At 35.7% G+C, this 23,219-nt stretch overlaps 2 protein-coding genes across 2 annotated transcripts in view; both read right to left on the reverse strand.

Moving 5' to 3' along the window:
* The window catches only part of psmd1 (proteasome 26S subunit, non-ATPase 1), a 41,399-nt gene extending 26,628 nt beyond the window's left edge, over positions 1–14,771 (reverse strand). The window contains exons 1-16 of the mRNA XM_081383838.1: positions 14,365–14,771; positions 13,591–13,634; positions 13,440–13,513; positions 11,883–12,052; positions 11,548–11,756; positions 8,786–8,929; positions 8,482–8,708; positions 6,855–6,915; positions 6,648–6,776; positions 6,436–6,524; positions 6,259–6,337; positions 5,094–5,267; positions 4,895–5,006; positions 3,806–4,002; positions 3,427–3,522; positions 2,469–2,533 (exon numbers count right to left, since the gene is read on the reverse strand). Coding sequence (XP_081239964.1) covers positions 2,469–2,533; positions 3,427–3,522; positions 3,806–4,002; positions 4,895–5,006; positions 5,094–5,267; positions 6,259–6,337; positions 6,436–6,524; positions 6,648–6,776; positions 6,855–6,915; positions 8,482–8,708; positions 8,786–8,929; positions 11,548–11,756; positions 11,883–12,052; positions 13,440–13,513; positions 13,591–13,634; positions 14,365–14,380 — 1,886 coding nt within the window. The 5' untranslated portion in view covers positions 14,381–14,771. The remainder of the gene's footprint in view (positions 1–2,468; positions 2,534–3,426; positions 3,523–3,805; positions 4,003–4,894; positions 5,007–5,093; positions 5,268–6,258; positions 6,338–6,435; positions 6,525–6,647; positions 6,777–6,854; positions 6,916–8,481; positions 8,709–8,785; positions 8,930–11,547; positions 11,757–11,882; positions 12,053–13,439; positions 13,514–13,590; positions 13,635–14,364) is intronic.
* A 2,727-nt stretch (positions 14,772–17,498) lies between these two features.
* LOC308701807 (uncharacterized protein) lies at positions 17,499–22,923 on the reverse strand. The gene is made up of 3 exons (XM_081384250.1): positions 22,032–22,923; positions 18,049–18,150; positions 17,499–17,969 (listed from the first exon to the last, which is right to left on the reverse strand). Exons 1-3 carry the CDS (start codon positions 22,708–22,710, stop codon positions 17,911–17,913), a joined length of 840 nt encoding a protein of 279 aa, XP_081240376.1. The 5' UTR covers positions 22,711–22,923; the 3' UTR covers positions 17,499–17,910.
* Between the last annotated feature and the right edge of the window lie 296 nt (positions 22,924–23,219).

Genomic DNA, 23,219 nt, shown 5'->3' on the forward strand with positions numbered 1-23,219 from the left:
TATGGTTTTATGTGAACGATAAAGCAAGACTATTTTCACATAATTTTGAAGAAAAAACACTAGGCGAGGACATCCATTTGTCAAAAGTCTTATTGACACATATTTACTATGTGTTTTGTGGCCTTATTTCAGAATTTTTATTTTTTATTTTTTTCAATAACCACGCATAAACATTATTCTCTCAAAAATGAAAACATGTACATACACATGGCTCACATATTATGGTAGCCCTGTTTGTGCTTTATAGAGTGAATTTACACCTTTGCCATTAATATGTTTATAAGCAACTGAAAAAAGCACAAATGTCAGGGCATGTCAGAACATCTCAAGGACCCCAAAAACAGCCCAGACCCCAGAGGGTTAATGTTTAGTTTATAATTGCACCAAAAAAAAAAAAACAATCATCTATGACGCCACTAAAAACATTCAACATGTTTGACTGTTATATTCTCATTATGAGAATATTCTATTTGCATTTGCAGTAAGAGAACCATCAACACCCACAAAACTGTTTTGCGTGATTTGCATGTCTGCGGGACAGACGACAGAAACCTGTTGAACTGTTGCAGATCTATGCACTCTCTAAACAAAGGAGGGGTTTACATCGAAATTATTTTGTTTAAATGACAGTTGATCATGGGAATATCGCATGGCCTTTTTAGGGCTTAAAATAGTTCACCAGTTCTACTTGGCCCAGAACCCTGAGAGGCGTCTGTGGGGGAACTTACTGACACCAATAACAAAAGACTGCAAAAGAATTAAAAAAAATGTAATATATGGGACAACACAACGTGTCCTACCAACTGCATGCAAGATGTCTTCAGGTGTAACATGGAATCTAGCAAATTAAACCCTACGACTTCAAGGTATTTTTGTCTTGAAAGCAGATTCTCTCGGTCACCAAATATTGTCGTAGAGATCAATCAAAGATCAATGCTGTCTAGCTGAGACTATTTCAAGAATTGTTAGATGTTCAGATGCTATGAATGCAGAGACGCATATGAGTGTGTAGTGGACATGACCCTAAACTCATTAAACAGGGCTTTTACGATTGACAACCTGACTTTGAAAACATGCATATCTAAACCTTTAAAAATGTGGGGTCTGGCAAAAGCATAAATATAAATCCGAGGACATGACAACTCATTTTTGGTTGAACTACAGCTTAAAGCGATACTTCACCTCTGGAAAGATGAATGTGTATTTAAAATGGGTCATTTATGTAGCAGAAATGTGAAATTATTTTTGAATTTGGATCAATCTAGACTGAGAAAAGCCAGAAAATGTATTTTTGGCTCATGTGGATGAAAGACAACAACTCCCAGAATGCACTTGCTTCGCTGCCCTACGAGGACACTCCCAAGCCACGCCTACCGGTAAGAGCGTGCAGTTAAACAATCGTGAGTTATTTCGAGATCGCCCAAAATGTCCAGGATTCGGCTTTTGCGTTCTACAGTTGCCATTCATTATGTTTACTGTGGCGAGCAGGGCGAGGCTGAGGGGCGTGGGAGAACGGCGCGAGGCCGGTGGCGTCATTACTGATGAGCGACACCTGTGAGACGCACCGGTCTCGTATCTCTCACGGAGGAGCGGGAATTTTCTTAGCAATGCTAAAACGCACATCAACCGATCACTTGTTTAGCGTTCATGTAAACACTACATTCAGATTCACCAATCGGAATGAATTCAGTTAGATTGAAACAAAAGGTGTGCATGATCTCGACGGCCGGACATGTCCGGGAAAAAGAGGATGATAACCCCTACTCAGCTCTCTCCACAGAACAAGAGCCTGTTAGCTTAGCTTACAAAAAAAGACGGCTGACACTATTTGTGCATTCAATGAGTGAGATCCCGCCCTCTATGGGCGGGCTGAAGACATGTGGGACAGCTCCTCCTACTGGCTGTAGTCTTTAGCCTCTGGCCAAAAAATCCTCAGATGACGCAAAATGACGATTTTTGCGTCATCGGAGGATTTTTCCCAGACAAAATAAATACATAAATCTCTAGTCTCAGGGGGACATGAGGGAGGGAAGCACGGTAATTCGAAAATACTAAAGGTTTTCTACTGATAAAAAGGTTAATGCTAAAGTATCCCTTTAAGAACATGGCAGAAATTCTGTTGAACTGATGACATACACTCAATGCAGAAACACTAAGTCAGAGCAAAAGAGGATGGAAAATGTGTGCACACTCTCACTGACAATAAAGCAAGCGATAAGAGGAAGTGATCGATCTCTTAATGGGATTGCAATCAAAAACCGGCAACAAGCACATCAGCAGACACTCCAAACACATTTGGAAAGCGCTCCAGAGGAATGGGAGGAATCTCGTCTGTGTATACATTAAGGCCTGATTAATCCGTTCCTGGCAAGCATTCAGAAAGCGGCTCGTCTGTTTATGATGAAGCGCAGGACGAGACGACAGGGCGCGTTGATGAGAGAAGAGACAGGTGAGGACAGGCCACATACCTGAACATGATGAAGCCGATGGACTCGACGGCAGCCCTCCGAACATCGTCGTTCACGTCGCTCACCTGACAGGAAGAGGGGCGAGAAATCAGACAAAATATTAGAAAACAATTCTATAATAACAACATTTAACTAAACATTACTTTGGTTTGAGCGGATATTGCCAAATGTGTCATGTTGCCAGCACTGATGTAAAAACCTGATCAATTATTAAAAAATCATGGCATTTCATTTTCAAAATATTATTATTACAATTAACAGGTTTTCACATGTCCACAATTTCACATTTCCAACCTATTAAAGTCCTTTAGTCCTCATGCAAGCGAACTCTTAATCGGAGCAATGGCTAAATTTAGCTCAGTACGGCACGCAGGTTATTTTCTTGCCGTCGTATAAATAATCAAGTAATAATTAAAGTTGAAGTGCCTGAGCTTAACCAGAGGCTAAATCTAAAAGAAATACATAAATTACAACACTAGCATATTCATGTTTTAAAGTTACAGAGTTAAACAGAAACACCAAAAGCTCGTTTGATGCAAGTACAACATAGAATGGAAATGCCGCCACCTGAAGGAAATGCAAGATAGACTCAAAAAGAAAAGAAAAAAAAACTACACTAAGATAACAAAAAAATGTGCTTTAAAGTAAAGAAAATTAAGTCTTTATTCATGATTAATTAGGAGCATGTCTTACTACTTGAAATCTTTAAACCATGTTAAATGTCCTAAAATAAAGATGAGATTATGGCCTTGTTTTTTTACTATAATCAAATTCTCACAACTGACTTGTTTGGTAATATCTAATCTCATAAAGCTACTCTCAGATCATACATTTCAGAATAAGATGACTGATTTTCAAATGGTTTTCTCTCATGTAATTGTGGAATGACCCTTATATATATTTTTTGGGGGTGTCTAATAATCCATGTCGTTTGTAATATTTGCTGGTGTAGACTCACAGCCACGTGTAGCAGTCGTCGGATGGCTTTGTTGTTCCCAGATCCGCAGTATGCCATGGCCACTGTGTACATTCCCGAGCGGCGCAGGATGGGGTCCTGTCAGGACAGAGAGATAAAACAGAAGCTCAGTGTGCAGACCAGAGCCTCAGACACCAGCACGCCGCACAGTTAATATATTCACAGAATAAACACAGCTCTCTGGAAACAGTTAAGACTACAAAGAGCGCATTCTGCATGGAAAATTGTGTTATGTATATATTTGTATGAAAAATTAGGTACTGCCCTTAAGGTTTTGACTTTAACATTTTCAAAAAACCTCCCAGCAAACATTACAATATCTAAAAAGTCATGCAAAATGTTAATTAAAAGCAGTGCTCACCTTATCTCTGCAGAGACTCTCGATTAGAGCGTCGGCCTCTTCCATCCTTCCGTACATTACCATGGCGATGCCGACAGCCAGTCCGCGCAGGATCTTCTCGTGCTGGGTCTCCTGAGCGTAACCCACCATGTCCTCGATCGCCTGGGCCGACTTTGAGCCCAACATCACCAGACCCAGAGCAAGACCAGCCGCCTCTCCTGTGACAACACCCATTAACAACATGACAGTGAGCTTAACCTTGAAATATAGACTGGGTTGGTGAACATTTAAAACTGAACGGCATTATGATGAAGTATTCTGGGTGGTCGCTAGGGCTGCACACTTAATCGAGTTTCTAACTGTGATTACGAGTACGGATGCCACGATAACTAAAAAAAAAAAAAGACCACCTACATTATTCTGCGTGCTTAAGAGGTGTGTTTAGAGCATGTTACGCTGTGAGAGGCGAATCACGACTACTTCAGAGAACCAGCTAAATAGGAACTACCAGTGTATGGCGAAATAAAGTCTCTCACCTCAGAAAAGCAGACTTTCCTGTCCTGTTTATTTTCACTGTGGTATTTAGTATGTTTTTAAATGACTGTGGTGGCTCACACCAACATTGTATTAATGAAAACTAGTTTGGGACTGCTATTTATTAACTTAACCTCATAGGCCTACTGTTTATTTAGCAGTATTAGCCATATTCTTACAATTTATGTGTATGTTAAGTAAAGGGGGACCGTACTTGTGTGTGTGTGTGTCAACAAATTTGTGTATAAAATGTATTATAATAGGCCTATATATATATATATACACGTATATATATTCCCTGAAAAAGTGGGTCACGGCTTGATGACCATGGGGAAATGTGGGTCCCATTGCCCAACGAGTTGAGAACCACTGGACTAAAGCTATTCAAAACCTCATTCAATGTAAATTGTGATAATCATAATTAATAAATCGCAATTACAATTTGTAAAACAAGTGGTCAGCTTATATTTTAATCATTAGTAATAGTGATGCTTGCCTTAGTGAAATCTACTGACAAAACTGAACCTTTTAATAATCGTGATATAGATTTTTTTTTATATAAGATGTTTTACGTGCCTGTTACTGCATCATCTTGATAGAGGTTTGATTTGAGCAGATCGTAGACGTCTTGGCGGGCGGTGCCCAGGGCAGCTAAACCGAGACCCAGAGCGCCACCATGACGGACAATCTGCAAAGAATGAACATGGAGAATTATTCCTGCTTTTTTGGAGTCGCAGTGCAGCAAAAGTTTATCTGAATGCGATTATGCACGTACATCATTACTGGCACTCTTGAGCTGGCTGAGAAGGTAGTCGATGATTTCCCCGCCGTGATTAGCATGGATCAGGCCGAGCGCGTACAGCCCTCCCCCTTCCTGATAGGCTGATCCTGGTGAGGTGTCTTTGGGAAGGTAAGTCGCCATTAGCTGTAGTGCTTCCTTTTCATGGCCCTGGACACAAAAGCAAATGCATTTATCAATGAAAATAAAAACATAATAACATCAAAGATATTTTTCTTTATTAAGAAAAATATATACATTTCAGGCATATTCCACAAATAGTACTAAATACCACCTTACTGCTATGCAGGAATGACCCATGTTTTATAGCATAGCAATTAAAATAGTTTTACAGTGAATTAAATCAATTCATCATGTCAAAATAGACATAACAACATCATGATTTTACTAAAACACACAAACATTTGTGTTTAAATTTAGTTATAATTAAGAATGTTTAAATATTTGTAATGGTTCTTACTACTAACAAATATCTAAATACACATCTAAATAAACGAACATCTAAACAAAAGAAACATACAAAAACAAACCATCTAAAAAAATAAAACATCTGACAACAAACAGAAATCGAAAACAAACAAAAACAGATCTAAAACAGACGAAACAGAGATTAAAAACAAACAAAAAGAAATCTAAATCAAACAAACAAACCTGAAATGACAGAAATCTAACAAGAAAACAAACAAACAGAAAAAAAAAAAAAAAAACTGAAACCGACAGAAATCTAACAAGAAAAACAAAACAGAAATCTAAGACAACATAATTCTGAATCAGAAAGAGACAAATCTAAAGCAAACAATTCGAAACAGACAGAAATCTGAAACAAATAATTAGAAATCTGAAACAGATAAAAAGTAATTTGAAAGAGACCAATCTAAAGCAAACAAACAAAAACAAATCTGAAACAGATATAAATCTAAAGCAAACAAACAAATCTGAAACAAACATAAATCAAACAAAAAACAAACAAATCTAAAGCAAACAAACAGAAATCTGAAACAGACAGAAATCTCAAACAAACAAACAAACAAACAGAAATCTAAAGCAAACAAACAGGAATGTAAAACAGAGAGACAGACTGATAGATAACTAAACTGTTCCCTATCTGTGGAAAGTGCCTTGAGCGTATGATAATGTTAACCTTGTGAATGACGCCAAGACTCGCTGTTGCTGTGAATTTGGCCCAATTAGTTGCTCTCGCCAGCCACTCCAGATTCTCTCTGTAACACATAAAAGGAGACAGTTCTCATCTCAGTGTCCTCATCTACATCAAGAGGCCAAGTTTCGAAGAGTGAGCATGTGAATGTAGAAACTGTACCGTAGAAACTGGTCACTGGTTGTTCCCGTGTGCATGAATGAGTTTGCTATGACCGTCGCCGTGTGACACACCGAATTTCGCACCGCGTCCTGAAATGAATCAGGAATAAAACCATACTTAGCTTATCAAGTATTCCAACATCTGGGATTTGATTCATGATAAAAAAAAATGACACCAGCTGATGTCAAAGATCATCAGAGCTGGTTTCTCACCTTTGTGTTTTTGAGAATCATCAGGTCTGTGTTGTTGTTTCGAATGAGGAACTGAAGGTGCAGCTCAATGGCCATTTCGCCACTTAATATTTTGATCATTTTTGAGTTCTGGTCTTTCGGCTCATCCTTCTATTTTAAATACATTAAAAAAAAACTTTATACAAGCCTAATATCTGATGAGTTAAAAGACTGAAAGTGAAGACTCACCACTTCCACAGTCTTTCCAGCAGGAGAGCTTCCAGCTTTGTCTTCCGTCTCCATTGCGTCACTGAAATATGGACATAGAATGTCATCTCATAAATATATTTTTTTACTGTGGAAAATACAGCACACTTCACTCTCTCAAGGCTGTGAGTTACAATGATTCACCCATGATTTCCCCAAGAGGCTGAATCTCACGAACACACGAAATCAAAAAATGATAAAATGATAAACACTGGCGATGAAGCTAAGTCCATTTTTAGAGAGCATTAAGATATTATCACTGTATTACAGTAAAAACGTTGTACAATGATTTTAAAAGGTAGCACAATAAATACTACCATGATGATGTATAAATACTTAAAATATTTTTTTATATGATTTTTCACATGACATGAGTACAAAGTGAAGCTCACACTGATAGCATTTCAGTATTCTTGCTATACTTTTGCGTAGATTGCGTAAACAACATCTCTAGAACGCACGTACGCAAAAGAGGCCATTTAGAGATTGAAAAAAATGACAATATTATAGGGGTGTCACAATATAATCGCAATACAAAAATGCATCAATATGTATCGTGGATGATTACAATATGTGTTGTGAATTATTCACTCAAAATAAAATTTCTGTGTGAGAAAAAAAATTCAAGTCATCAGAGTTTTAGTGTCAGTACTGCATTAAACTACTATATATAAATGTTGAATATAATGTATAATAATGCAATGGGGGAATATTTGTGTGTCCTGATACTGTAATGTCTTGTTACCAGTAAAAAGTGGCCTACATTATTTTAAATATATCTAGTCAGAGTGAAAGCATATTCGTCTACAATAATTCTGTGTTTTCAGCTTCAGAATCATGAATATTGTTATTCTGGTGTCTCTATTGTCCTGTGCTTTGGGTTTCAGCACCAAGACTAATCCTATTTACACACACAATGTAACACCAAATTCAGCATTTAAATCAACAGTAAACATTTTTGTTAACTTTTTACCATTTATCTTTGAGTATCGCAATAATATCGTATCGTGAGTTCAGTATCGTGACATGAGGGTATCGTTACAGCCCTACAATATTAGTATCTTTCCTAACACACACATCATTTTGCTTCAGAAGACATTATTCATCCACTGGGCGTGTATGAATTACTATCATCATAACTATGTGCGTTTTGAAACCATTCACTTGCATTATATAGATTTTTCTAAACACACTGATCAATTTTCACTCATATATCAATAATACACAAGTAACAAACAAGCATTCATTACCTCAATGAGCTCATTGTTTCTGCATTAAATTATTACATTGTTTCAATTACGCTAACTGTGATTTAGTATATGTAAAGTTCTGAAATACATAACTTAGACAGTCACCTCTGATAGCAGATCACTGTAAACTGTAATGTGGACTCGTGCATTTTCTGTGAAGCTGCTTTGAAATGATGTGTATTGTGAAAAGCGCTACACAAATAAATGTGAATTGATTGGTGAAGACACTGGTGGTGGTTGAGGAGGACATGATTGTAACGCACTTCTGGTGTGCAGTAGTACATATGAAAAGCGCTATATAAATGCCTCATTCATTCATGCAACTGAATACACCAACGTGGAACAGGTAAAATGCCCACCTGTCTTTCTCCGGTGTGGGCACAGTGCCCGTGTTGGTGGATCCGGGCACAGCGGGGATGGGCGTGCCGACGGTCCGCAGGTTCTGGATGACCGAGGACAGGAACTGCTGGCTGGCGCTCTCATACAGGTCAAAGCAGATCTGATAGGCCATCAGGAGGTTGTCCTCCTTCACCAGCTTCTCCAAAATATCACTCACCGCTTGAGGGTCGTCCAGGAAAATCAGGCACTGTGATGAAAAAGAAATGTGTTAGAGAGGAGCCTCTGAATGCCGGGTAAAGCAGACGCGCGCTCAGGACAGGTCACCTGGCACACGTTGATGAAGTCCGGCTTCTCCAGGTTCATGTACAGCTTGACGAGGACTCGCAGAACTTCGTTACGAAACTTCTTGTTCTGCATGAGGGACATGCAGATCTTCAGGCTGTAGGCCAGCAAACCACCAATGTCGGTCTGTAGGAGAACAAAACGTGGTGAAATGGTGAAAGCTGTAAAGTCGTTGAAGTTATGACATCGCATCCACAAGTTCACAACATACAGTGAGGAAAATAAGTATTTGAACACCCTGCTATTTTGCAAGTTCTCCCACTTAGAAATCATGGAGGGGTCTGAAATTGCAGGGTTTTTCCTGGATCAAAACTGGTCTGACCGACATGGTCATCCACACACAGCAAAGAGTACCCTAGTACCCACATGATCCGCAAATTATATATAGACTATGCAATTATCAGACACAGATATTAGCTGTCACTCTCACTGCCATCCCTTCTTGCCCTCTTTGCAAAAAAAGCTGTGATTTTTTTTTGAAAGATAAAATCCTTTTTTTGATAGACCTGATAATTATTTTAGTATAATCATATAAATTAAAAAGTAGCATTAAAATCGTAGCGTTAAGATGTGTAATAGTGTCATTTTTTACCATATAAAATTAGCAGCTAGCTAGCAACAGCTTGATTTGTGCTTTGATCTAGTTTCATCTCACTCCAGTCTAACTTTAAACTAAATGATTTTATAGGTAATTTACTACACATTGCCATAAGCCTATACATACTGTGGATTATTAAGGCTAAATTTTACTAAACACTCTTGCTAAATGAGGTAAGCACACTTACTTTCTCATTTCAGATGTGTATGTTCTTAGATAAGTATAAGTAATTATTTGTTATACATCGATTCAGACACTGACGGGCAGACCAATTGCTTTAACCATTCATTATAATGACTCGGCTCAAAGGAGTCATAGGTCGTGAATCGGACTTTAGCGGACGTGTTGTGTGGGAATCCTTTTTTTTTTTGTTTGTTTGTTTGTTTATTTAAAGTTATGTCAGCTGCATGTGCGGAATGCTTGTCACAAGTTGTAAGAGAAGATAAGGCAACTTTTTTTTGACTGCAATTCACACCCAGCGCTAATTCAGCAAAAATATTCTCCGAATGCACCACGTGAAACATGGATTCGGTCTTCCGACCTTTAGGATCAGTTGATTTTGATGCGAGGGAGAGAGCAAAGACAGAACTGAAGACGGAGAGTGCGCGCGCGGGGTGGGGCGCTGTGATCGTTCTCTCCGTCACTCCGTCAGTAGAGCCCGCTTCACTCACAAAACCCAATTACAGATCAAATAAGGCTTTGGCGGGACAAAAAATTTTCAATGTAGGAAAAACCCTGAATTGTCATCGTAGGTGCATGTCCACTGTGAGAGACATAATCTAAAAAAAAAATCCAGAAATCACAATGTATGATTTTTTTTAACTATTTATTTGTATGATACAGCTGCAAATAAGTTTGCCGCGCAAAATCAGAGTAAGAGGCAAAAATTGACCTGTGTCGACCCGGTTTATGACGGTTTACGCATTTTTTTCAGTAAGGATGCATTAAAGTTATCAAAAGTGACATTAAAACATGTGTAATGTTACAAAATATTTAGTTTTTTAATAAATGCTGTTCTTTTGACATTTTTATTCATCAAAGAATCATGAAAAAAAATGTATAATTTCCAAAATATTAAGCAGCAAACTGTTGTCATATTTCTGAAGGATCATGTGACACTGAAGTAATGATTTTGAAAATTCAGCTTTGACATCACAGGAATAAATTACATTTTGAAATATATTCAAATAAGATTTTAAATTGTAATCCTATTTCACAATATTACAAGTTTTACTGTATTTTTTATATAAAAAAAAAATTAGCTTTGGTGAGCATGAGCTCTTTATAAAACATTTTTTGTTCCTTTGTGCACTGGCTAAGGAGCATGAGTCAAACTGAAAAAATAAAACCAAAGTTTTCTGAGGTAATGTGTTATGTAATCTTGTTAAAATGGATTTCATAAAATTGGTATCGAAAAAAGTATCGTTAGGAACCGGTATCGACACTGAGGTATCAAAAATGGCACCGGATCGAAAGATTTTGAACGATACCCAGCCCTACGTTTCACACATGCGCACTTCAATAAGCCGACAGAGAAGAGGTCGATGCGTTTACATGCCGCGCAAAATCAGAGTAAGAGGCAAAAATTGACCTGTGTCGACCCGGTTTATGACGAAAGCGTGTCGGCTTATTAAGCATAATCGGATGCTTTTAAATAAACACTGACAAGAAACTATACAAGTTTTAAGGCTGGACGATATGATGATATATATAACACTGATATGAGTGATCAGCCGGATTCAGACCTATATTGTATTTATATAAAGCGTTCAACATGCACATTTGCTGTATGTATTTCCCCGGCGTGGAAATCAGGCTCATATAAATGTCAGGAAACATGTTCCTGCTGCGTTTCAATATCCACGGATCACTGGATCTTTGGTAAGTTGTAAGGAACATTACTTGTATATCAAGTCCAACTTTTAGTTTAAACTGGTAATCGTTTGTTTTACTCACGTTTCCACAGTTTCCCCTGTTAAATCGCATCATGCAGCAGCTCTTCTGCCACTCAGTCCGGCTGAGGGAGTGTGACGTCAATGCATTCCCTTATATCGATTATACTCCACTTTATTGCGCACTCATAAACTGCACACTTCACTCAGCGACACTACGATATGAAGCAAGATTCTGCGGATGAGCAACTTACAGACTCCAGGACGGTCTTCTCAAAGATGTCCAGGCGTCTGGTCTCCAGCGCGATGCCGATGGCCTGTTTGTACTTGTGATCTCCCAGGCAGCGCTGGAACATCTTGTTGACGATTCCCTCCAGACGAGGATCGATGCTTTTCTTCTCCTCGTCCTCTGGCAGCTCGGCGTTCCCGACACGCAGTTTGGTGTAGTGATCGATACACTTGGCTGATGGGCGAAAGAATATACACACTCATTATATACCACTCGCATTTATTTTGATCGTTTATGAATGACAACTTGAAACCGCGATACATTTTTTCAGGATTTCTTCAGGATAAGCCGATCACTCACCAATAATGGTCTCCACATATTCGGAGTCGTCGGTGACGTTGAAGAGGTCTCCCGCCCCCAGCGCGTAGTTTAAAGACTCGTCGAAAGCCCCGAGGTGGTAAAAGACTTTAGACGCCACCAGTGCGGCGAACTCTCTGCTGCGAAACGTCTCGTCCTCATACAGGACCTCGCTGGCGGAGGAAAACACGTGTCGTTAGCATCTAAAACACTCGCATGAAAGGCTTCAGCATGAGCTTATTAATGTCTTCATTTACAGCCATTTCATTTTAAATAATAAGAGAAGTTAGACTGGCTGCTCTTTACTGTAAAACATTATGCTTTCAGTATTATAGAAAATAGCAACTCGGATATTGTTTATCATCTAGTCTTGTGTTCCATGAAAGAAAGCACCTCATCAAACTACAGTACAGAAAGAAAGAGGAGTTTCCCTATTCAATATGGGTTAAAAAAACATTCAATATGAAATTATTATTATTTTTTTATATATATATATATATATATATATATATATATATATATATATATATATATATATATATATAAATACACACACATGCAAGTAAATATTTAAGAAAAATGTGTTATTTATATATAAAATATTTATATTTATTTATAATACAAATTATATATAATATATATACAGTATATTTAAGCAAATATTTCTTAAATATATACATGCATGCGTGTGTATTTATATATATACAAAATAATTATGAACAGTACACACACAAATATTATGTGAACACAAACTTTTATTTTGGATGCGATTAATCGTGATTAATCATTTCCCAGCCCTAATAAATAAATAAATAAATAAATAAATAAATAAATATATATAGGTGGTGGTGGTTGAGGAGATCCATATGTAAAGTGCTTTGAGTATTGAGAAAAGCGCTCTCTAAATGTGATGAACCTTAAAATTATAGTAAATTATTATTATTGTTGTTATTCAGGATATTGTATTTAATTATTTTAATCAATAATGAAATACTTTTGCAATAATGTTATTGCACTATAAAATAAAAAACAAGTACTTAATTATTTTTAATAATTATTATAAATATTTTTTTCTATTTTATTATTTAATTTAAAAAAAAATCAATACAGAAAATACTATTGCAATATTATTGTATGTACAGTAAAAAAAGCATTTAATAATTATTGTTAGCATCATAATTGTATTCATTAAAATTACTTAAGTCAATAAATAAATAGTGCTATTGCAATAGCAGTATTTCACTGTAAAATAAAAATATATTTAATTATTAAAATAATAATTATATATTTATATTATTAGGAATATTACTACTGCAGTAGTAATATCGTAAACTAAAATACAAAATTAGTTTTAATTATTAGTAGCATAATATTAATTACAATAAACAATTATTTTACAGTAAAATTACAATATTTTTTTTTTCTTGGATTTATGCAATTCGCACGGGTTATATTTTTCAGGTTAGAAAGTACAGAAATCAATGTACATCTTTTTCATATTTATGGCAATTTTTGGGTGAACGCCTTCAAAAATGAGCCACGATCATCAGTGCTACTTACATTTTGTCCACGGACTCAGAGATCTCTGCCCAAAAGTCATTGACGATGGAGTTCAGTTTGTGTAGAGCGAACTCCTTAAAAAGAAGAACAAAACATTGTTAATAAACAGATCCATATAATAAGCATGTGTGTGTTTGAGCAGATCCTGTACCTTGAGCTGTGGCTCATCTTCATCCAGGAGGGAAATGATACCAGCTACAAAACAGCAAAACAGCCATCAGTACAGTACAGTACAGTCTTATCCTGCTCTCTGTCTATTTATGTGCGTGTATGTGTGTGTGTATATATATATATATATATATATATATATATATATATATATATATATATATGTATATGTATATATATATATATATGTGTGTGTGTGTTTAAATAAATATATTGTTCAAACTGCAAGTATTACTTTGATGAAAACTTTTGATCCACCACTTCAAATGTTGACTACTATATATATATAAGTTATATAAGCCTGTATGTCCATCTGTCTTCATATCAGTCCATCTATCCGTGTTACAAGGCTAACGTTTAGCAACAATGACATGACAGATCTGCTAAATAACAACCTCAGACATGCGTTTTAACTCAGACTAACATATAAATGGCTTTTTGATATTATTTATTTAGTCAAAACAATGTTGAGACACATATAACGGATCTACTTTTCAAAAATCACGCTATTTTGCCGATGTAAACAAACCACAGCAGTGAAAGCACCACGAGAAATGACATTAGCAACCCTTTACACTATCACCGCCACCTTTACGCGCTAAAGTAGTACATATAGCATACTTATAACTGAAAATATATTCGCATTAAACACAGATACAGTTGTGAAGCTCGTCGAGCGGCTGCGGCGTGTTAGCCGTTAGCTGTGTGACTCAGCTAAATCAAACGCTCTCTCTCGCGCGCACTCGCGTTCACTCACCGGCTGAAGTGATCATGTCTGCTTGCGACGGTCACTGGATCTCCTCCAGCACAGTGATTTAAACACACAAACAGTATTAAGAAGAATAAAGTCTATATGACTGTCAATGAAACTGTGAGCGCTCGAGCGATCGACTGCTAGTACAGCAGCGGCACAAACTCATCTGACTGAATGAGCGCTTCTGCGCCGGAACGCCGGATATAGCGCCTGAAAATACGAGTTGTCATTTAGTATAAAATCACATGCTGCAGAAAACGTGAAGGTGGTGATAAGCAGATATTATACAACTATTCTTTTATGGGTAATATCAGTTATTTTTAAATGAATGTATTGGATGTGTGAGGCATGTAGTAATTGTTTCCAGACAGGCTTTGAAGCGGCCAGCCCGTCAGTGGCTCTTCTTCTCTGCCATTCAGTGAAGGCTGTGTGGTTCGTCATGCCACTCTGTGGTCCAAGATGGGACACATTTCCTTCTGTTACATCTATAACAACTGTAGCCCATTTCTGAAATCATAATTTGGTTAATCATAATTCTGAAAAAAAAAAATGTTTTGATGACATCATATGTTATATGACATCATTAGTTTAAAAAAACGAGATAAAAAGTCAGAAAAGTGAAAATTATGACATAAAAAGTCATAATAATGAGATATTAAGTCATAATTATGAGAAAAAATCGGAAATTATGACATATTAGTCAAATTTATCACTCATAATTTTGACTTTTTATGTTACAATTTCAATTATCTCATAATTATGACTTAGTATCTCATAATCTCCATTTTGTATCTCATAACTTGTCATATTTTAGATTTTTGTCATAATTATGATTTACAAAAGTATTTTTTTATGATGAGATGAGATATTAAGTCAGAATTATGAGATAAAAATCGGAAATTATAAGATATAAGTCAAATTTATCACTCATAATTTTGACTTTTTATGTTACAATTTCAAATATCTCAAGATGGAACAAATTTCCTTCTGCTACATCTATAATAACTGTAGCCCACTTCTGAAATCATAATTTGGTTAATCATAATTCTGAAAAAAAAAGATTATATATATATATATATATATATATATATATATATATATATATATATATATATATATATATATATATATATGACATCATTAGTTTAAAAAAACAAGATAAAAAGTCAAAATTCTTACAGAAAAGTGAAAATTATGACATAAAAAACATAATAATGAGATATTAAGTCATAATTATGAGAAAAATCAGAAATTATGAGATATAAGTCAAATTTTTGACTCATAATTTTGACTTTGTTACAATTTCAAATATCTCATAATTATGACTTAGTATCTCATAATCTCCATTTTTTTATCTCATAACTTGTCATAATTTAGATTTTTGTCATAATTATGATTTACAAAAGCATTTTTTATGATGAGATGAGATATTAAGTCATAATTATGAGATAAAAATCAGAAATTATGAGATATAAGTCAAATATATCACTCATAATTTTGACTTTTTATGTTACAATTTCAAATATCTCAAGATGGAACAAATGTCCTTCTGCTACATCTATAATAACTGTAGCCCATTTCTGAAATCATAATTTGGTTAATCATAATTCTGAAAAAAAGATTATATATATATATATATATATATGACATCATTAGTTTAAAAAAAAAAGATAAAAAGTCAAAATTCTTACAGAAAAGTGAAAATTATGACATAAAAAACATAATAATGAGATATTAAGTCATAATTATGAGAAAAAATCAGAAATTATGAGATATAAGTCAAATTTATGACTCATAATTTTGACTTTATGTTACAATTTCAAATATCTCATAAGTATCTCATAAGAGACTTAGTATCTCATAATCTCCATTTTATCTCATAACTTGTCATAATTTAGATTTTTGTCATAATTATGATTTACAAAAGCATTTTTTATGATGAGATGAGATATTAAGTCATAATTATGAGATAAAAATCAGAAATTATGAGATATAAGTCAAATTTATGACTCATAATTTTTACTTTTTATGTTACAATTTCAAATATCTCATAATTATGACTTAGTATCTCATAATTTCCACTTTTTGTCTCTTAACTTGTCATAATTTAGATTTTTGTCATAATTCTGATTAACAAATTAAATATGTTTTAACTAACGAGAATCTATGGAAGCCCATTTCTGCCACATTAAAAAACAAGTTATGTGTTGTTAAATCTTAATTATGACATAAAAAGTCATAATTATGACATACTAAGTAATATAAAAAGTCAAACTTATGACATAAAAAGTCAAAATTCTGATGTACTAAATCAATTGTGAAATAAAAAAAAAATAATTATGAGATTAAAAAGTCAAAATTATTATAACTTTGAAATTTTGCGATACTAAGTATTAATTATGATGATATAAAAGATGAAATTATGGAGTATACAGTCATAATTAAGAGATAAAAAGTTGAAATTATGATGTACTCATTTTTTATGAGATAATATTTGGAAATTGAGATACTAAGTCATAATTATGATGTATTCAGTCATAATTATTAGATAAAAAGTCTAAATAAGATGTACTTAGTCATTATGAGGTAAAAAAGTTGAAATTATGTGATTAAAGTAAAAATTTAGACAAATTTGAAATTATGAGATACTAAGTCATAATTATGATATAAAAAGACAACATTATGGTGTACTGTCATAATTGAGATAAAAAATGATGTAATGATGTAAAAATATGATGTACTCAGACTTTGTCACAATTCACTTTTTGTCATAATTTTTACTTTTTATGTCATAATTATGATTAAAAAAATTACTATTTAAAAAAATAAAGTCATCATTAAAGGGAAGTTGCGCTAGTCTTTTCTTCCCTGTTGTGCCGAACATCCGAGTGAAATGCTTGTGGAACAAGAACAAATGTGGGCGGGGCTTGATTTAGTCCACAGGGATTGATGGATGGTTGTGGTTTGCTATTGGTGGATCTGATGTGATTGACAGGTTGCCCCGCCTGAGGTAGAGTACGTAATTTTGATTAAAGAAAATGAGGGCACGTGAATAAAATAAAACAATGACGTGCACAATTAAATCAGTTAGAATAAAATGCCATATTCAATAAAAATAAACACACAAAAACTGTCCATTTTGATTTCATGGTGACTTTAATTTTTCAAGTATTCAAGATTATGGTTTATGTACCACTGGAATAGTTTCTGAACAGCTACAATTCATTTCCTTGGTTAGTTCAGAATCGCATGAGGGAATAGTGCAAAACTTACAGTGTTTCTTTCATTTATAATAACAGCAATTAATACATTACAGTCATTCACAGTGTATAGATGATTTAACACTAATAATCTCCTACTCTATATGCTAGCAGTGAGACTTCCTTCTGATATCAAACATCATGAATAATGCAGCAGCAGCCTTTTGTCGCCTTCATTTCTCGACTGGTAAGTTATAGTGCAAGAATAAACGACCTGAGTCGAACACAGGCAAGTAGTTTGAGGCTTGGTTTTCAGCCATCTCGGTCTATTTGCGAAGCGCGTCTGGCGTCATTGAGCCGAGGGCTTCGTCTGCAAGGGAATTCCTTCTTCGCCTGGGTTTGGATTTGCTGCAAGAGTGAAAAGATTGCACAATTAATCAATAGAGAAGCAACTGTTTTTGAAACCAAATGCGAATGAGTGTCATACTGTTGGTGTTGAAGTCGGCCTGTCCTCTGAGGCGCTTCCTGAACATTCCTGGTAAACACTTCAGGGGCCAGAACACACCGCTTTTACTGCCAGCGCCACTGTCTGCAACATAAAGAGCCATTGAGACGGGACTCATTAGAAGCATTCTCCTTCTTCTTGGGGCCTCCATTCATTATAATTCCCCAAATCATGTGACGCATGAACAGAGGAGTTGTGGCAACAAACCCAACAGGCATATGAGCAAAAACACTCAACATCTTTCCGTTACTCGAACGCTTCTTTAAAGTGGAAAAGGTTATTTAGATTATTTAAATGTTCTTCATACTAAGAAAATAAATGCTTTTTTTTAAGAGCTGTACACTGAAGGGTTCTTTGGGGAACCACAATGGTTCTTCTATGGCATCATTACTTTTATTTTTTAGAGTGTAATGGCCAAATGCTGTCTAGGTAGGGAGCTTACTAGATCTTCTAGTCTCAAAAGACTACAATGGCTTAATTTTCCAATGGCTTTTGGATTGTTGCTGAAAATAAGCTCTATGACCAAGCTGTGGTTCCTTACACATTTTGTTCATCGAGATCATTTTGTTCACAAATGAGCACAACTTTTATGATTTTTTTTACTAGAAGTTCTGACAACATGTTAATTGCTGCTGTCTATTTTAAAATATTTAATTAATTAGATTTCTTTTTTTGAGTCAATGACTCACTCATAAAGGCTTCACTTGTTTCATTACTGGATGAATCAGTGTTTTTGAACAAATCTCTTGAATGAATGATTCAATGACTCACTCAAAGGCTTCACTTGTTTCATTACTGAATGAATCAGCTTTTTGAACAAATCTCTTGAATGAATGATTCAATGACTCACTCAAAGGCTTCACTTGTTTCATTACTGAATGAATCAGCTTTTTGAACAAATCTCTTGAATGAATGATTCAATGACTCACTCATAAAGGCTTCACTTGTTTCATTACTGGATGAATCAGTGTTTTTGAACAAATCTCTTGAATGAATGATTCAATGACTCACTCAAAGGCTTCACTTGTTTCATCACTGGATGAATCAGTGTTTTTGAACAAATCTCTTGAATGAATGATTCAATGACTCACTCAAAGGCTTCACTTGTTTCATTACTGGATGAATCAGCTTTTTGAACAAATCTCTTGAATGAATGATTCAATGACTCACTCAAAGGCTTCACTTGTTTCATCACTGGATGAATCAGTGTTTTTGAACAAATCTCTTGAATGATTCAATGACTCACTCAAAGGCTTCACTTGTTTCATTACTGAATGAATCAGCTTTTTGAACAAATCTCTAGAATGAATGATTCAATGACTCACTCAAAGGCTTCACTTGTTTCATTACTGAATGAATCAGCTTTTTGAACAAATCTCTTGAATGAATGATTCAATGACTCACTCAAAGGCTTCACTTGTTTCATCACTGGATGAATCAGTGTTTTTGAACAAATCTCTTGAATGAATGATTCAATGACTCACTCAAACGCTTCACTTGTTTCATTACTGAATGAATCAGCTTTTTGAACAAATCTCTTGAATGAATGATTCAATGACTCACTCAAAGGCTTCACTTGTTTCATCACTGGATGAATCAGTGTTTTTGAACAAATCTCTTGAATGATTCAATGACTCACTCAAAGGCTTCACTTGTTTCATTACTGAATGAATCAGCTTTTTGAACAAATCTCTTGAATGAATGATTCAATGACTCACTCATAAAGGCTTCACTTGTTTCATTACTGGATGAATCAGTGTTTTTGAACAAATCTCTTGAATGAATGATTCAATGACTCACTCAAAGGCTTCACTTGTTTCATCACTGGATGAATCAGTGTTTTTGAACAAATCTCTTGAATGAATGATTCAATGACTCACTCAAAGGCTTCACTTGTTTCATTACTGAATGAATCAGCTTTTTGAACAAATCTCTTGAATGAATGATTCAATGACTCACTCATAAAGGCTTCACTTGTTTCATTACTGGATGAATCAGTGTTTTTGAACAAATCTCTTGAATGAATGATTCAATGACTCACTCAAAGGCTTCACTTGTTTCATCACTGGATGAATCAGTGTTTTTGAACAAATCTCTTGAATGAATGATTCAATGACTCACTCAAAGGCTTCACTTGTTTCATTACTGAATGAATCAGCTTTTTGAACAAATCTCTTGAATGAATGATTCAATGACTCACTCAAAGGCTTCACTTGTTTCATCACTGGATGAATCAGTGTTTTTGAACAAATCTCTTGAATGAATGATTCAATGACTCACTCAAACGCTTCACTTGTTTCATTACTGAATGAATCAGCTTTTTGAACAAATCTCTAGAATGAATGATTCAATGACTCACTCAAAGGCTTCACTTGTTTCATCACTGGATGAATCAGTGTTTTTGAACAAATCTCTTGAATGATTCAATGACTCACTCAAAGGCTTCACTTGTTTCATTACTGAATGAATCAGCTTTTTGAACAAATCTCTTGAATGAATGATTCAATGACTCACTCATAAAGGCTTCACTTGTTTCATTACTGGATGAATCAGTGTTTTTGAACAAATCTCTTGAATGAATGATTCAATGACTCACTCAAAGGCTTCACTTGTTTCATCACTGGATGAATCAGTGTTTTTGAACAAATCTCTTGAATGAATGATTCAATGACTCACTCAAAGGCTTCACTTGTTTCATTACTGAATGAATCAGCTTTTTGAACAAATCTCTTGAATGAATGATTCAATGACTCACTCAAAGGCTTCACTTGTTTCATCACTGGATGAATCAGTGTTTTTGAACAAATCTCTTGAATGAATGATTCAATGACTCACTCAAACGCTTCACTTGTTTCATTACTGAATGAATCAGCTTTTTGAACAAATCTCTAGAATGAATGATTCAATGACTCACTCAAAGGCTTCACTTGTTTCATCACTGGATGAATCAGTGTTTTTGAATAAATCTCTTGAATGAATGATTCAATGACTCACTCAAAGGCTACACTTGTTTCATTACTGAATGAATCAGCTTTTTGAACAAATCTCTTGAATGAATGATTCAATGACTCACTCAAAGGCTTCACTTGTTTCATCACTGGATGAATCAGTGTTTTTGAACAAATCTCTTGAATGAATGATTCAATGACTCACTCAAAGGCTTCACTTGTTTCATTACTGGATGAATCAGCTTTTTGAACAAATCTCTTGAATGAATGATTCAATGACTCACTCAAAGGCTTCACTTGTTTCATCACTGGATGAATCAGCTTTTTGAACAAATCTCTTGAATGAATGATTCAATGACTCACTCAAAGGCTTCACTTGTTTCATTACTGAATGAATCAATAAATTGCGAGTTATAAAGTCAGAATTGCGAGATATAAAGTCAGATATAAAGTCAGTGTTTTTTTTCCTCAGAATTGGACTTTATAACTCTCAATTGCAAGTTTATATCTCACAATTCTGAGAAAAAATAGTCATAATTGTGAGATAAAACGTCACAATAATATTTAAAATTATTTTATTCCATGGTGGAAACAAGGTACATTGTGGTGGAAATAATAAGTCAATGCTTTTGCGTTCTCTCGCTAAGTTGAGCGTTCCCCCGAGCAAGTTTGCGTTCACTCGCAAAACCTTTTGAGCTCTTTGTGAGCGAACGCAAAGTTTCTCGGCGGAAGGAAACCGTTTTTGAGAGGGAACGCAAAGATTTAGCGAGGGTACGCAAAGTTTTTGGCTTAAAGCAAAAGTTTTTGGCGGAAAGCAAAAGGTCTGGAGAGGGAATGCAAAGTTTTTGGTTTAAAGAAAAAGTTTTGGCGAGGGAACGCAAAGTTTCTCGAGAGAATGCAAAAGCACTGACAAATAATTGTTCCTCCACCACATTTTTTTTTTATACTTCACCATGTCCCTTTATGGGCTTCGTAGGAAAGTGATGGCCAAACAGTGCACTAGGTTGAGCGTCTAACCTGCAGACATTGAGGACTTCACAGCCCGGCAGGTGCTCCGTCTGATCTCCTGCAACACATCCGGGCACTTTGAGGCGTACCGGCCGGTCCATATGGCCTGTTGGGGGTGATTGATAAACACTGATCGCATTGATCGATCCAGTAAGTCCACCGACTCTTTGCTCTCAGATTGATCGCTGTCCGTGTGAACGAGTCCCAGCAGAGCCGGGCGGAGCGCGTTCCTCTTTAAGCGCGCTCTCACGTCCTTCAGGATCTCCCTCAAACACACCTCGTTCTCCTTAGCACACACATAATCGTGTCTGAAGATGAAGATGATCACGGAGCATTTGATGGCTCTCTGCTTGCCGCCGATGTTTCTGCTTGAACTCACGCTTTTATTCTCGAGTGGATCTGCTTTCTTGCTCTTGGTGCATCGATCATCAGGAGCACATGAACTTTGTTCTGATTGGTCGGGAGTGCACACGTTTGTTTGGATTTTGATTTCGCCGTTGCTGTTGCCAAGACAGTCGTGAATTTCTTCATGCTCCCCGTTACTAAACATATCAGCGATAAAGTCCTGTAAAACGCCGGTGTCTCCTTCAGGTCCGCTCACCGCGCTTATTAAATGAATGTTACTTTTTCCACCGATTTGAAGCAGAATTTGCTGGAATGGATCATCAAGCTCGCTTTCAGAGGCCATTACCAATGTAACTCCTTTACCAGGCAGCTCGTTTATGTCTTTTAGCTCAAGACAGCGTTGTCAAAGCAATTTTAAAGGGCAAACTTACTTGAAAAACTCATTCGCGACCATTTTACATGAAGAACTGCAGAAATCTCTCCGTGAAAGTGGACGTGTCCGTCTCGTGTGTAGGAGGGTTTATTTACACAAGATTGACAAGCTCGCCGTGAAGGTGGGAGTGGAGCTTAGCTTCTGATTGGATAAGCATATATAGGCGGGGCTTATTTCAACGTGATTGACAGGCTATGGGTGTCCTCTGATTGGCCAAGCACGAGGTGAAATCTTTTTTTCCTAATTATTATTTTTTAAATACACTTTATATTCCAAATTAGAATTATAACAGTAATTTAAACAGGCACTAGGCTATAAATCCCAGAATTACAGGGATATCAAAATCATTGATGGATACTTTTCAAAGTTTTAACGGGTATCCGCATTTAAATCCAATAACACACTGTTCTTTTTTTTAT

Source organism: Scardinius erythrophthalmus (genome assembly GCF_964197995.2).
Source record: "Scardinius erythrophthalmus genome assembly, chromosome: 14".
NCBI classification, from domain to species: domain Eukaryota; kingdom Metazoa; phylum Chordata; class Actinopteri; order Cypriniformes; family Leuciscidae; genus Scardinius; species Scardinius erythrophthalmus.

What these genes read in the sequence shown, in the direction of transcription:
- LOC308701807 (XM_081384250.1), bottom strand. Translation starts at nt 22,710, where the DNA reads ATGGCCTCTGAAAGCGAGCTTGATGATCCATTCCAGCAAATTCTGCTT. An exon ending in GAAGTCCTCAATGTCTGCAG is followed by an intron (nt 18,151 to 22,031) that starts GTTAGACGCTCA and finishes TTTATGTTGCAG; the next exon opens with ACAGTGGCGCTGGCAGTAAA. An exon ending in GGCCGACTTCAACACCAACA is followed by an intron (nt 17,970 to 18,048) that starts GTATGACACTCA and finishes TCACTCTTGCAG; the next exon opens with CAAATCCAAACCCAGGCGAA.